This window comes from Notolabrus celidotus, chromosome 3 (assembly GCF_009762535.1).
Source record: "Notolabrus celidotus isolate fNotCel1 chromosome 3, fNotCel1.pri, whole genome shotgun sequence".
Classification (NCBI taxonomy): domain Eukaryota; kingdom Metazoa; phylum Chordata; class Actinopteri; order Labriformes; family Labridae; genus Notolabrus; species Notolabrus celidotus.
Window position 1 is genome coordinate 17,872,594 of NC_048274.1, and position 16,487 is coordinate 17,889,080.

At 39.0% G+C, this 16,487-nt stretch overlaps 1 protein-coding gene across 2 annotated transcripts in view; it reads left to right on the forward strand.

The window, feature by feature from the left end:
• LOC117810728 (neuropilin and tolloid-like protein 2) overlaps nucleotides 1-11,830 on the forward strand; it is a 34,072-nt gene extending 22,242 nt beyond the window's left edge. For both annotated transcript variants that reach the window (XM_034680661.1, XM_034680662.1), the window contains exons 7-10: nucleotides 1,418-1,646; nucleotides 7,467-7,580; nucleotides 7,697-7,827; nucleotides 10,004-11,830. In XM_034680661.1, coding sequence (XP_034536552.1) covers nucleotides 1,418-1,646; nucleotides 7,467-7,580; nucleotides 7,697-7,827; nucleotides 10,004-10,738 — 1,209 coding nt within the window. In that variant the 3' untranslated portion in view covers nucleotides 10,739-11,830. The remainder of the gene's footprint in view (nucleotides 1-1,417; nucleotides 1,647-7,466; nucleotides 7,581-7,696; nucleotides 7,828-10,003) is intronic.
• Nucleotides 11,831-16,487: the final 4,657 nt, after the last annotated feature.

Sequence of the window (16,487 nt, forward strand, 5' to 3'; positions counted from 1 at the left end):
AACACACAGAAACACACGTAGACATGGATTCATGCACATATAATAAGTAATTAACCATCAGATGTGCACATAGAGTCACTAATTACATAACACTGTCAGTATGTGGTACTGTAAACAATCACCCACACACACTTTACATTCCTATGTATACACAGTCATATTATGCACACACTTATAAACATGTATGCATGACTCACATATGTACTAGTTAATTTATCTCACACACAAGCCCACACACAGTGATTTAATTGGTTCTGCATGTGCAGTGTGAAGCAGCAGTGATGAGGATCCGAATTTAGCTGCTGCGCTGAGTTGCCCAGACAGATATTAGCCCAACCAAGCAGAAGGAACAGAGCAACACACTCAGCAGCAGAATAAAAGCAGCTACTTTACTGCTGCTAGGGAGAGTACACACATTATCTACTCAAGTAGAAGTACAGATACCTGTCCTAAAAGGGCCCTGGTATATGTACAAGTGCTGATTCAACTTCTTCACTGAATTAAAGTAGAAAAAGAACATGTTCTAAAATTTAAAAAGTTTCCTCTCAACAAGCATTTGTATTTGTTGTTTTTCTGAAAAGCTAACTGGACATTAAGGTTAATTTGTAAAGCTAAACATAGATAATTTAAACTCCGAAGCAATCATGCCATATTTTGAGAATTACTGTATTGACCACAACATTGAAATACTTCTGAAAAAAGTGGGTGTACTAATGAAATGCCCAACCAGTGCCACTTATGAGGCCATCTGCCACTCACAACAGCAGCACCAGAGGGATGAAAGATGCAGAGAAACAGTGACTGTCCAGAACAAAGTGGCTCAAAAGTAGGCTAAGATATTCCACAACTGAGGCGAACGAATGATGCTGATTTCAAGATAATTATTTTCAGTGCAGCAGAGAAATTAAACAATTGTAAAGCAGCTAAGAAATATGGTGTCACAGAGTGTAATATCGGATGAAAACAAGCAGATAAAGATTGTTTTGAAATCTCTGTATGACTAAATTACTGTAGAACAGATCGAAGACATGATTTAGTTTCTCCAGCACCAAACACTTTATTTCAAATTAATATAATAACAAATTCTGTGCATGGCCATTCTGTACCATGAATCTGTTCAGTGTCGCCACACAATTTACTCCGACACTATGCTATATCGATTTTTTTCTCCTTCCCCTAAGATGTGCATATCTGATTATATTCTCTGTCAATGCATCCTCCTCCTATCTGTGTAACTGTTGATCAAGTTATTTACTAACATGCGTAGGAGCTGATCGACAACAGGGCTTAAGTTGTATCTTTTATGTTCCTTTATCTGTGTCTAAACATTGTTTAGATTTACTAACTTCACTGATGTAAAGAACTGTTGTGGAGTTAATTCACCTCAATGCTGATGTGTATGTCCTGTACTCTGCAGATCTACCTGCGCTTCATGGATTATCAGATGGAGCACTCTAATGAGTGCAAGAAGAACTTTGTGGCCGTGTATGATGGCAGCAGCGCTATCGAGAACCTCAAAGCCAAGTTTTGCAGCACTGTGGCAAACGACGTGATGCTGGATAACGGAGTGGGCGTCGTACGAATGTGGGCTGACGAGAAGAGCCGACTCAGCCGCTTCCGCATGCTTTTCACCTCCTTTGTTGACCGTGAGTAACCATATCCCTGAATACATGACTCAGACTAAATGCTGTTTTTCCATCTTGTTACATTTTGTCTGCTGAGTTGTCATTCATTTATCTTGATCTGGAATAAAATGTGTTATTGGCCAAAGTACTAAAACAATGCCATTCTTTAGACCCTAATCAGTCTACCCAGTGTAGAGCTAGCTTCATATTTAACATGAGACTTGGCACTTCAATCAATGTATCTACAGGAGGGATGTACTGTGCAACCTTTTACTCTCTCTGATCACCTGCAGAGCCTGTCAGACGCTTCAGATTATCAGACGTGAGGGGCACTGGAGAGGAGATTGTCTAAATTATTGATAACAGTTTGCTGTCATATTCGGATAAAAAAAAAAAGAGAAAAATGTGAACACTAATCCCCAAAAAGTTTGGATGCAGTATAAATGTTGAAAAAAACTGATGTTGGTTTTCAAATCATTCTATCCCTGTATTTAATTGAAAATGTTGAAACTGCAAAAGTTGGAGGAACACTGAATTTGCTACAAGTTAGAATCATGACTGGGTACATAAAGGGTGCTCAGAGTCTGAGTCTTTTAGAGATAAAGTTGGGAAGATGTTCACCACTCTATGACTGCGTGAGCAAATAGTTTCTAAGTGTTCAATTGCAAAGAATTGGTGGATTTCATCATCTGCAGTACACAATATCATCAGATAATCTGGAGAAGGCTTAAAACCAATACAAGACCTTGCATATTTTGGCACGTGCAATGCCAAACAACATTCTGGACTCTTCTACAACAGCATGGCTCCTTAGTAGAAGAGTCCAGGTGCTAAAGTGACCTGCCCACAGCCCCAACTTGTCACCAATTGTGGCGCAAAGGAGAGCCCAACTTAAAGAAACGGAAAACATTAAACTTTTAAAACTCCAGAAACTGGTCTCCTCAGATCCCAGATGTTTACAGAGTGTTGTTTAAGAAGAGGTGATGCTGGGGCATTGGTGGCCTAGCGGTCTAAGCGTCCCACGTATAGAGGCCACAGTCCTCATCGAAGAGGTGGCCGGCTCGACTCCCGGCCGGTCGACCATTTGCTGCATGTCTTCCCCCGCTCTCTACTCCCCACATTTCCTGTCTCTCTTCAGCTGTCCTGTCATTAAAGGCAAAAATGCCCAAAAACACAACTAAAAGAAGAGGTGATGCTACACAATGGTTAACATGTCCCTGTCCCAACTGTTTTGAAACGTGTTGCTGGCATCAAGTTTAAAATGAGCACATGTTTTTCATAAAACAATACATTTTTTCAGTTTGATTCCAATATCTCAATATGGACTTTATGTTGTCATTATTGTGTGTCATGACTTGGCAAAGTACCACGTTTTGTGCAACCATTCTAGAGCAGGAAGAGGTGTTTCTCAGATGCCTTCTTCGTGGCTGATTTGAAACATTCCTTTATCTTTATCGTCCATTCAACTCTGCCGGTTTTTGACTATAGAGCCACGGTGATAATATAAGCGTTCTGCTTGCTTATTTATCTAAATGCATGGAGGGACAGAGATACAGTTTATCTGATTCCGGGCCTTATCCTCAATGTGTAAGAAAGAAAACACACCCTTCCAGTTACCTCTGCCTCTTAAAAACTATCTCACTCTGTGTTTTACTCAAATGAAAAGCAGCAAATGTCATTACTTTGCTGAAACAGGCATGACATTATCCACCCACACACAAAAACAAATGATTTAAGAGGTCTGCATCAGTAGTCACTGGGAGACAGTGAAGTGTCATTTGAGTAAGGAAAGCTAATTACACTGTGCCATGTTTAGAGCATAGATATGACAAAACCAATTATTTAGTCCAGCATTTGTAAATAACTGAAAGCATCACAATATTATTTATATGCATGTCACAGCATATCACTCTGCTTATTATGGGTTTCTTATAACAGGAACAAGGGGGTTATCTGTGTGGTGAAATAAAGCTGAGAAGGGATAATAGATCTCCTGGAAGTAATTAGACGTTAAACATTGTCATTTCTGAAGGACAATAAACTCTCAAACTGATGCTGGTTAAGGCTGCACATAAAGAAGCTGGGTTTTTTTTCTTAACACGCAGTTATATTTTCATTAAATGCCTGGATAGACTGAGGTATTAATTGCCAGATTCTCCAGCACACTCCTCAAACCTTGAGTGAATGCTAATGTTGTTTTCATCAGCTTACCCATAACCATGGCAGTCAGAGCTTAATGGCCTTTTTAATTCAGCGAACGGTGGGTTTTCTTTTTTTACTCTGAGAGTCCTTAAGACCGTTTGAATCCTCATTAATTCTGATCACACAGTTCATCTCTGAGAGAGGTCTGAAGTCTCTTGATAGCTTGGAAACTTCATTTGGTCAGAGTCAGCGACAGAAGTTTGGTTTGAGGTCAGAGGGAACCATTAATCTTTGTCACTCAGTGAACACGATGAGTTTTGCCTCTCGCACTCCATCACCCTTGTGTCTGATCCAGACGTATTACGACTTTACTGAACACACTCATACACACAATGCCTGCATCCAGACATGAGCTGTGTGCCTGTGTGTGTGTGTTTGGACAGACAGAATGGACTAAGAATGTGAAGCTTGTTGACACCCTTTTGAGGAGCAACATTTTGAAGGCGGGAGAGACATAATCTTTTTGGAAGTGGTCGCGGTGTCAGGGGGAGGACCCTGTCTACAGGCTCACTGGGAGATAGATGGGGCGAACACTTCAACACACACTCTTTTTTTCATGCACAGCCTTACACACATATACAGTTCATGTTCCTTTGCCAAAGTTATTCAACCCTGAGGCAGAGGAAGCAAGCAGGAAGGAAAAGTGGGGGCTCAGGGTCCTCATCAGTGGACCCTGGAGCAGGGGTGAAGCTGGTGGAGCAGACTGCGTTTCAACAGTCTGTTTCAACAGTGATAAAGACTCAGAGCAAGTCTGTGCCTAGTACACACTGTGTCTGTGTATGTATGTGTGTATGTGTGTGTGTTGGAAACAAGAGGTGGAAACATTTTGTCAAACAGGCTGGGAGGGGAAGGACAGGTTGAGGATTAAACAAAGCGAAGGGAGTATCATAGTACAGTTTTAAAGCAACCATACAGTGCAGGTGTTCTCTGGCGATGTTGCTCTTACTCTGTCACGTTGGGAAAAAATAGTGGAAGGAGGATTTTAAGTTCAGATTTAATATAAAAGGTTTTAATAAAAAGAAGAAAAGATAAAAGGAAACAGAGGAACTAAATACAGAGAGTAATTGACAAAGGTTTGGAACATAGGACACAGGTGAAACTAATGAGGGTAATCAAAAAATGAGGGAAACACACAAGGGCAGGAAGTAAAACCAAACTGGAAACACAGGGATTCAGAACTACAAATTAAAACTGGAAACAGAAGACAAGACTAAGAAACACAACAAGAGACATGGATCACTTAACACACCAGGGAGACAAAGGATAACTTATTATAACACAGAGTAAACTCGGGGAGAACTAAGGCAAGAAACACAAGGAAAAAACTAAACTAAACATCAAGTCATGACATACTCAGCCTTTACGCTGCAAAGGAGGCTGTGGCTCATATATTTGCAATCCATGTGTTTCAGCCATAGACTGTTTTAAATATTGATGTAGTATCCGTAACGTCACCCATCTGTTTCTGAAGAGCTGTTTTGAGGCCAATCGGCGGCGGCAGCCATATTGCTGCTGTCAAGCGATTGTGACGTAAAGAGGTGGGCTTTGAGCCTCCTAGCCAAAAGCTACAGTGTTCCCGCCTGTCAATCAAGTCAGCTGTGCCTCTCATTGGAAGACTTGTAATCTCAATATCTTCGAAATTGCTGCATTAGAAAAAACTTCACCCCCCGTACAGTGTGTGCCGATCTAGAAATGAGCTATCCAGACTATACTCGTCTTTTGTACCAGGCTGTAAACATGTTTATTTCTGCTGTAAAGATCGGCTTTTATGAATTTGTGTGTATGTGGTTTCCGGTACTTCTGGAGCCAGCCGCAAGCAGATCCTCGATGAACTGCAGTTTTTAACACTTCCGCATTGGACTCATATTTTCAGACCGGAGGTTGCCGCTTGGTTTCAGCTTAGTTAAGATTAAGATTTGAACCAAGTGGTAACCTCTGGTGTTAACAAATGAAGCCAATGCGGAGATACAGTTGCAAGCTGCAGTTTCTTGAGTGTCCATTTGAGGTTTGCTCCAAAAGCAAAGGAGACTTAAGAGGTCGCACCTCAATCAATGCATAAGCAGGTGGGACGTACTGAAGGACCTCTCTCCTCCTGTCTATGTTGGGGAAACACTAAGCAGAGCTGTGATTTATGACCTTAATCTATGTATAGTCTACGCCTGGCTTGACTTAAAAGGTAACTGGTAACAAAAAAATATTTTTAGCTCCAATAAGTATTTTGTTGTTGTCATTCTCACAGAAAATGAACATTTTTAGATTTAATTTAATCAAAAATACATCTAAATAGCAACGTAAAGTAAAATCCTGATGTGACGTCCAACTGTCACGTACTTTCATTTGGGAGTTCTGTTTCTTGATTGTACTCAAATGTAGAGGGCAGAAGAGCAACACTCAACCACAACAAAACAGTGATGATCAGTGGTTCAGGCCTGAGGGAGAAAGTGAATTATGGGACACACATTAGAAATGTTCTGTTGCTGCTTCAACTCTACTCATTTCCATTCTTCCCTCACATAAGAACAAGACGTGTCATTCACAAGCTTTTCTTAGTGACGAATGTCCTCTTAAAACCCTAAAACAAAGTTTTTAAGAAGATTCTGACATCCACTATTTTTTCTTCTTCGTGGTTTGATTTTAGGTAAGAACTGAACTGCAAAATGTTTAATTATGGTTTCACATCAGCCATTTAGGTAACAGTTTTTAAAAATGGAACCCCTACATCATTTTCTTCATCTTCCCAATTTTGCAGTCGATTTAAACTGCATGATTTGCAGTCTCTCCCTGCACTGCTGCCCTGAACCAGAACGGCACCCATACTTTTAACCCCACCACCTCCCCAGCATCCACCTGCAGGCTCCGACTACAGTATTTAGGATAAATATCATCACTCCACAAATGTCTGCATGTAGAATAAATCTTGAGATCAGAGACATTTTCAGCTGGTGGACCTTAAAAAGAGAAACCAAAGCATCTGCATCTTCCCTCAGCCTTGCAGTAGCTCTCTCTTCTGACTGGCAGTGCATCGATCTCCTGAGACCAGCAGCCAGCATCAATTACCAGTCATCTTCATCTCTGCCATCGCACCCTTTATACGCTAACAGTCACTTTAATGTGGGTGTCTCATGGCACCTGCCAGACCATTTTCACTCTGTGATGTCTTGAAGCCATTTCTACCACCACGCACTCTCTTAATTTCTTTTCATCTTTCCATTCCCTTGCTCTGCTCACTCAAACCCTTCCAACTCCTCTCTCCCCTCTTTCTCCTCTTCTCCTTTGACATGAAGGCTGCAGCTCAGTGAAGCGATCATGTCCCCCGCTCATTGCCTCATGATGTTGTGTCTGCAGGAAATGATGATGTATGATGTCTGTGGACCGCAGACTGTCTCCATTAGACCTCTAGTATTTCAAGACATAATAGAGCATTACAGCTTTTTATTTCATGCCCCTGCAGATTTCTACAGCCAAATTTTCTCCTTTTTGGTTGTTGTTGTTTTATTTCATTTTATTGTTATTACCCTCAAAATAGCTCCCAGTCCTTTACACAGCGTAGTCATCTTTTACTCAGCACTATTAGGCAGCACTTTTTCTGTTGTTGTTTTCTAAATTCTATTATCTCTCTGCATTTCCTCCTGCCTGCAGCTCCCTGTTCAGCGAACACATTTTTCTGCCACAGCAACATGTGTATAAACAACTCCCTGGTGTGCAATGGGGTTCAGAACTGCGTCTACCCATGGGATGAAAACCACTGCAAAGGTGAGCGCATCTTCTCTAACAACTCTTTTAAGAATGTGCAGTTTTTCAGGGTGTTTTTATTATTTTATTTTTTGTCTTTCTCCTTATCTTATCTATTACTCTGTTCTCCTCTCTAGAGAAACGATCTAGAGGACTTTTTCATCAGATCACTAAGACCCACGGCACGGTCATAGGCGTCTCATCCGGCATAGTTCTGGTTCTTCTGATCATCTCCATCCTGGTCCAGATGAAGCAGCCAAGGAAAAAGGTAGCTCATCCTTTGTTGTCGACCTTTCGTTCAGCAGGAAAGCTGATCGATCCAGAGAAAAAGCAACACATGACAGAAAGTGATGCTAGTGGAGCTGGAGACGGTGAAGATGAACAAAATCCCCCTGAGAATAAATCATCATACGTGCTGCATTTTATCATCGGTGATGTTTGTTCTCAGGGTTGTTTTATCTTTGTTTTGGCTGCTTTCTAATAACCTACCTAATCTCTTTTAACTTCATTTCTCACACTGCCTAGTGGGCACTCCTTACTCAAGAATCATTTACTAATGGCTTGTCTAATGAGGCTTCTGTAATTAAAGAAATGAGAATCTCTGAATCCAGTAATGGATTCCTTCCAATGTAACTGATAAACATTGTGCAAAGTGTCAGCTCTAGAAATGACATCTAGCTCTCTTTCTTGATTTTATGTAACAAAACAGGCCTGTTATGTGAAGCATACAGGCAGCGTTATCTCTTTGCTTCAGGGTGAAAATTGCCTTGCATAGCTGTCCCATCATTTTCTAAAACCTAAATCTAAAATCCTCTGAAAACTTGATTTCAAGTCATAAATGGATTTGTTCACCTTGTGTAGTTAGTTGGTTTGACAGCATAAGCAGCATTTGAATCAGATAAGATAATACTTTATTGATCCCTAGAGGGGGAATGTAGCTGTTGCAGCAGCACAAAGACAAGGTAAGCAAGTCAGTGTATAACAAAAGTAGGAGTAGATAAAATAGGAGGTTTATACAGGTGGTATATAAAGAGGTGAAGAAAAGATCCATACAGGGCATATTTAAACTGTTTTGTATAAATAATGCATACATGTTTTGCTTGTTTTTTGACCTGCACACTCATAAGCTGAGAAGAAAGGTTTTCAGAGTCACTAAAGTAGCACACTTATTGTTCTTTTTAGTTCCAGCCTTTTAACCAAGCATGAGAGTTGTTTGGTCTCTGTCTTGCTTTCTGAATAACTGTGTTTCTGGTTTATTTTATAGTTATTCCATGTGTTATTTTTTATTTTTCAAAGTAGTAATAGCAAAAACCACATAGAAAAATTATTACCCGGCTTTCTTACTGATCTTCTGGTTGTGTAAGAAGCTTGATTCTGATTGGTCAAAACCCCTTGACAACCCCTTGACAGTGGTTATTAACATTCACTAACATGAGCAACACCAGAGTCAAACTGATTGCATGCATTCATATTAAAACACTCCACTGAAAAGACTTCCGTCACATTTAACAGGCAGATAAGAATCCATCACCATGGAACACTAACTGACATGGAATCACTGGGATTCTTTTTTAAAAACTGTAAATATAAATCATTTTAAATAAATAAAATAATATTTTAATCAATGTTTTTGACAACGTGTTTGTATTTTAAGATAGTGGCCGGGTAATAAGGGATAATGTATGGCTAGCAGGTTCATGATATGGCTGATAATAATCATAATAATAATTATAATAATAATAATAATTATAATAATAATAATAATAATAATAATAATAATAATAATAATAATAATAATAATAATAATAATAATAATAAATAATAATTATTATTATAATAATAATAATAATAGTAATTATAATAATTATACCAATAATAATAAACATTAATAATAATATATATTATTATTATAAAATAATCATAAAATAATAATCATTTCAGGAACCATATAAATGGAAACTGGTTAACAGTACAAAGGCGTTGTGGGTTATGGAATGCAAGGTAAATAAACAAAACAGAACATAACATGAAAAAAAAATAAAAGATCAAAGAAACAAACAGAAGAAATTGTATAATGACGTTGGGTAGAACTGTTGAAATTATTATTGGTAGAAAAAGTAAAATTGAAGAGTAAATCACTAAAGTTACTGATTAAATAATAAAGCAAGACAATTAATAATACAATCAAAAATGAATAAAAAATATAATAAACAAAATTAGTTGTAAATAAAATATAAATAAATAGATACAACAACAAAAGAAAATAATAAATTGTATAATGACATTGGATAGAAGGAAAGCTTTTTTTAAATATGTGCTACATAAATAAAGTAGATTAGGTTTTAGTTAAAAAAAAAATTCCCCCATGTTGTTTGTATTTAGATAAACTGTTTGGCTTTTAATCTTCCTTTAAATATTTAACCGTCTGAATCCTCTTGTTTCAGGTTGTAGCTCGCCGGCCTGGTGTTTTCAACAAGGCGGGCTTCCAGGAGGTGTTCGACCCGCCGCACTACGAGCTCTTCTCTCTTCGTGACAAGGAGATATCTTCAGATTTAGCTGATCTGTCTGAGGAACTGGACAGCTTCCACAAGCTGCGGCGCTCCTCAACCATGTCCCGCTGCGTCCATGAGCACCACTGTGGCTCACAGGGCTCGGTGGCCACAGGTGGTGGCAGCATGAAACACAGCCGCACCACCCTAAGCTCCATGGAGCTGTCCTACCACAACGACTTCTCCAAGCCTCCACCCATGAAGACTTTTAACTCCACAGCCAGCTACAAGAAGAGCTGCTACGGCTACAAGCAGCACTCACAGACTCATGACTGCGACCAGCAGGTCATCGAGGACCGCGTCTCAGAGGAGATCCCCGGTGAGATCTACGTGCGCGGTGGAGGAGTGGGAGGAGGAGCCACAGGTGGAGGAGTAATGGGAATGGGAGGACCATCAGGGATTGCAGGAGGAGGGATTGGAGGATCTGTGGGGATAGCAGGAGGAGTGGCAATGTCAGGAGGGATGGGGATGGGAGGAGGAGTGAGCATGGCGGGACCAAGTGGCATTGCTGGAGGTATCGGTCCTGGGATGGCAGGAGCCTGTGGAACCCTCAGTATCCGTGGCAACAGCGCTCGTAACAGTACCACCATAGTTGACCCACAGCAGCGCTCCATGTCCATGGACTTCTAGACGCTGGGAGAGAGGAAGAAGAGGAGAGAGGGAGTGCAGAAAGTTTCACTCATTAAAACAAGGAAAAGTGGAGAGAAGTCTTGAATTGATCAGCCCTGTTCTCTTCTGCCTTTGCTTTCAAAGCAATAGTATCACAGTGACAGTGAAGGATCTGCTCTGAAGGAGGTTTCAGAAATTTACAGACAAAAATCAAGGAGCAAAAAGAGGACAGCAAGAAACTACAAATCTTTTTTTAAGATGCAGAAGGATGTGGAGTGGCCAGAGGGTGGAGACATTTCTCCTCCATCTTAAAGTCATTTAATCTCTCCTTTTCTTAAAAAGAGGGTTCTCGCATGCAGACCCAGACTTTTCTCTGTTTGGTAACCTTGGAGACCAGGTAACCAATCAGAAACAAGGAGATAGAGAGAGACTGGGAGTTTTTACATTTATTCACCTGCCATGCACAGATATATGATATTTGGTGCGTCTTCTAATAATTTGATTCTTTATTTTTGTCGGTGTACTGTACTGTTCAAACCAGTATATATATATATTATATATCCAGCCTCGTGACGATGCTTGGCTTTTATCTCTTTAATCTTTTTCAAATGTTGCTGAGATGATTTTATGAAGATGACTCCTCCATGACATGTGGTAATGATGAAGAGAGAGACAATGATCAGAAATAGGAGGATGATGATCATTATGTGATAATACTATAATAATTATGTAGTTTTTCTTGTTACCTCACACTTACACAGAGGGTATCACCGTTCAGTCTCTCCTCAGGAAGAGCACATGAAGAGACTTATTTTGGTAAGAAGTTAGAAAAAAAAAGTATATTTCTGCTATTTCAGGCTATGAATGATCATTTGTGAAATAGGAATTTGGATGCGAGGCCTTGACTGACTCAAAATAGCAACCATTCAACCCGTGAACCCCGTCGATACCGAGAGAAAATGTAATTTCTCAACTTTCCCATGAACTGAGTTTGTAAAACAAGCACAACCTGTTTTCCTTAAGAGAAAAACATGTAGCCTGTATGGACTCATTTATGATTTAAACCACTGGTTGTATAATTTCATTCTGTTGAATTAAATGAGAGTTTACTCACCTCATGTCTAAGTTTTTCTGTTTACAACAAAGAGATGAAAATAGCACCACCCTCAGGATGGAGATGTTTCAGCAAGGTAAGACACAAATGCAGACATACAAGACACACATTGTTCAAGGTTTTTGGATATGCCTTCAAAACAACACTTTTCCTGAGTAGTGTCAACTTATTGTGGTCCATTTTATGTATAAAGGATTTGAGGCTGATTCTTTCCAATATTTCCTTTGGAATTAGATTTGTTGAAAAGATTTTTTTGAAATGCATAAAAATGTGCAGCTTCCCGAAAAGGTCAACCATAAGAAATGCAAGGCAACATGAATCTTTTATTCTTCGTTTTCTGTCTGTCTGCACACTCAAATTCAACTCACCCTCTGCTGTCATTATGCCTTTGTCCTGTCTGATGCTCAAGGCTCCCTTTAAAAATGTATGACTGTCAGATGGTCTCTCAGCATTAGGCTGTGTTGATGTGCTCCCTTTTAAAACAGATGTGTGTGTTCTCCATGAGCTTTATTTTATCCTTCACATACAGGTTCCACTGATTTAAATTAAACATTTTACACTAAAAGCCAAATTGTTACAAATACCTGTGCAAAAGGCAAGTAAGCTCTCATATTAAAAACAGACCATGGCCACCAGGCGGCTTAACTGGATGCATGCTTAAATAAGTTCATTCATTTTATGATCAATTCAGTCTTGGATGAATAAAACAGATTCGTTTTTTTAAAAACACCTTTTATATATCCTTCATAGAGTATCCTTTACAGAGGACTACAGGAAATCGAAATATAATGTTTCATATGTCTTTTTCGACTTGTCTGCATTAGACTTATCCCTGATTTAACATCGGCACCAAATTAAAAACACGGAAACTCATTTTGATTAAGTCTTCTGACAATTCCCTATGTTTGGCAGCTTCTGTGATGTTTTTCTGATCCACTGTGTATCAATTGCAGTTGCTGCCTCCACCTGCTACCTAAGATTTTTGCTGAAAGCTACATCACAAGCCTTCGCATTCTCCACGAGTCATTTGAATCAGCTAGAGAGAAGCTAAAGGTGGAGGTCTGGGCAGAGGCTGTCACAACTCTGGGTTAAGTTGTTTTATTTTCATATCTGTCTCTCCTCATGTTTCTTGTCCTTTGCTTTGTGTTTAATTTTTTGTCATTAGCCTTGTTCCAGATCCATTGACTTCCTGCTCCGCTGTGTTTCCGCTCTCCTGATTACCCCAATGTGTTGCACCTATGTTTTGTTAATTCCACTCCCAGTGTGTACTTAAGCTCACACTTCCTTCATTCTGTGCCAGTTCTTCTTGTAGCATATGTCAGAGGTCCAGCAATTTCCCTCATGTTTTTGACCAGTTTCTGTCCCTTTTGGATAACGATTTTTGCCTCTTGTCTTGGATACCTCTGCCTTTTTTGACTGCCTGTCTGTGTACTGAACTTGTTCTGATTAAACAGACTTTGAATTCTCGCCTGCTACTCAAGTCCTGCTTCTGGGTCCAAATTCTTGGTACAGCTTCAGAGATATCCCACAATACTAGATGCCAGCTCTACCTGAAATGTGTGCCTCAACATTAAGATTATTTATGACAGCTCCCATCTTCACTTCAATTGTCTGCCATTGACCTACAGCTTCTGCCTCTGCAGGTGGATTATTGAGGGCAGTTGAAGTTGGATTGTCTACTTAAAGCATCTTTCATCTTGCGCTTGTACTTCCCTTAAAGTCTCTGCCTCCATCTGCACTTTGTGGCTTGTAGGTCTTTCAGGTGTATCAAAAGTATAGTTATTTGATACCTCTGTAATGTCGTAGAAGTAATTAACTTTCACTGGTGGCTAGCCATTTAGCCTTGCCACCAGTTCTCTGCTATGTGTGCCTTTCAACTGTGTGACACCAGGACATCCTCGACAAATAAGTCTGACAAAAAATGTAAATCTTGCGTGGTCTCTCTCTCTCTCTGCCTCTCTCAGGACACACACACACACACACACACACACACACACACACACACACACACACACACACACACACACACACACACACACACACACAGACACACACACACACACACTCGCCTATTATACTCTTTGCTCACTGATGCCAAATATGGACTGAAAAATCTAACAATAAGTCTTGAGATTTCATCTCCAAATGCACAACAGTTTTACATGGAAATAAGCAACAAAAAACACCAGCATATCTACCATGCCTGTCACATCTTCATGGAGGCTGGCTTATTATTGAGAACGCAGGAATGATGTCTGGTCTCTTGATGAAGTGAGGAATGACAAATGTCCATGCTAAATGCTAATCAAGAAGCTACACTGGTAAAAAACGTTTTAACCTTAGAATGTTGTTTCAACTAAATTACGTAAATAATTATTCATAACAATCGTATTTCAGTTGTAAATAGCTACAGATGTAAGTATATTTATATCTATTCATTTTTATTTATTTATGTATTTTTTTGTACCAGATTTGTAATGCTGATGTACAGGAATGCTGCAAAAGTTTCGTTGTATGTCTTTCCTTGTAAAACAACAATAAAGTACCTATCTATGTCTTATGAAGAATGCTAGAACTATATGCTGGGAAAGCATGAAATAATATTAATTCTCATAAATAAGGATAACATTGATTCAAAATTTGAAATCCAAATCATGATTTAAAGTAAAATACATTATTTATTTAGTTATAGTATCATTAAACTGTGCCAGTCACCAGTCTGCAATAACACAGGAGGACTCTTCTTACAACAAAATATCAAGCCATGATTCAGTATTAACTCGAGTTCTGATTGCTGCCTTCTACAACAGTTGTAACAGTGTTTTATTTAGAAAGTTGATCCGCTGTTTGTATGCTTCCCAATTGTGAAAAAAAACATAGTTCTTGAATAATAGTAAAATCTCTATGTTTCAATGAAGTTTAGGAAAATAATTATGGGATAGTGTGATACACCTGTTCATATCTGCCTCTAACAAGCCACATTATCTTTAATAGGAGCAATGCTCATATTTTTGCACTGTTGGTTCTAATCTTGAGGTATCTATACCTCAGGCCAGAAGGCTGTAGCTGAAACTCCACTGGTAGTGGTTGGGATGTGGTTGTAATCTTCCAACAGTTTTTCCCAATTTGTTCTTGTGTGTGATTTTAGCATGACCATACCAGCAGACAATACACCAATCCTGGGTAAAAGTCTACACTTTATACTGTTGTATATGTCACACTGGTGTATAGAATGCAGCTTACTTTTAAGATGTGTAAAAACGTAGATCTTAAACACCAAATTTTACAGCTATATTAATTTATAATCCACAGTCAAAAATACCAGAGTAAGGTTTTTTCTGTGGATGGCAGTGGTTGTTTGTTTTGGAATGAGAATACACTTTCCATCATGGTGTGATGTGTTGACATTTTATCCCACAACACTGTTACGGGTCTTTTGGGGTTTTGCCCCTGACAAGTATTCCATATATTAATATAAAACTAACACTAAAACTTAATAAAAGAACCATGCACTTTCTGGAAAGACAGTAAATTAAACAAGTATGCATTAAAACAACTAACACTGAAACAATTTCCTTAGCCTGTTTGATCAAGCCAAAGCAATCTTGTCAAAGTGGTCCCCTCTGTCATTCTCTCTTATTGGAAGAATAAATTCGGTCAAAATGACACTTCTCCCAAAGTTCATGTACCTTTTCCAGTGCCTCCCTGTTCTCATCCCGAAATCATTCTTTAAAGCTCCTGATTCCTTAATCACAACCTATATGTGGAATGGCAAGCCTCCTAGGTTACGCAAAGCATTTCTTCAAAGACCTAAACAGGCTGGTGGCATGGCTTTACCTAACTTTCAGTATTATTATTATTAGGCTGCAAATATACGTTGTTTACTACATTGGGTGCATTTTCATCTTGAATCGTCACGTCCAGTTTGGGTATCAATGGAGGTTTTTGTAAGCAGTCCAGCTTCCCTCCCTGCTCCGATGGGTGCTGCACTTCCACTCTCCTCTATTGGCCCAAGCAGTAACCCTGTGGTAAAACAATCCTTGCGTATCTGGGCTCAATTCAGAAAGCATTTTGGAATGCAAAATGTCTCACTTAGAAGTCCTATTGCCTCTAATCATCTCTTTGCTCCTTCAATAGCTGATAGTGCATTCTAGATTTGGCACAAAAAAAAACTCCCTCTCTTTCACATTGAATCAGAGATATGATGAGCTGTTTAAATCTGGAGGAAATCCATTTCCCCACACGAGGAAAAAAATAAATTTTACAGAGTTTGACGCCCCTTCCTGACATACTTTGAGAAACCCACAACAGTTGTTTCTGAGTAGCCTCCAGTTCTGTTTTTAGTTTTTTTTTTAGTTTAATTAAATTATTATTATTATATTTATTTTTAAATAAGTGCATTCACTGCCTTCAAATAATTTTTTTGGCAGCTTTGTTTATTTAATTATTATTTCTTTATTGATTGATTCATTTAAATATTTAGTTCATATTACTTCATCCCTTATTAATGTATATTATTTAGAAAGGAGTGGGAGGGCTGGGGTGTTATTATTATTCATTTCTCACTGTTCAATTGTGATGGCGTGCTCAACGCAATCCAGCTTTTTTCTTTTATAAAAACTGAACTGTATAACTGATTGTTTGTTTTTGTCCTGT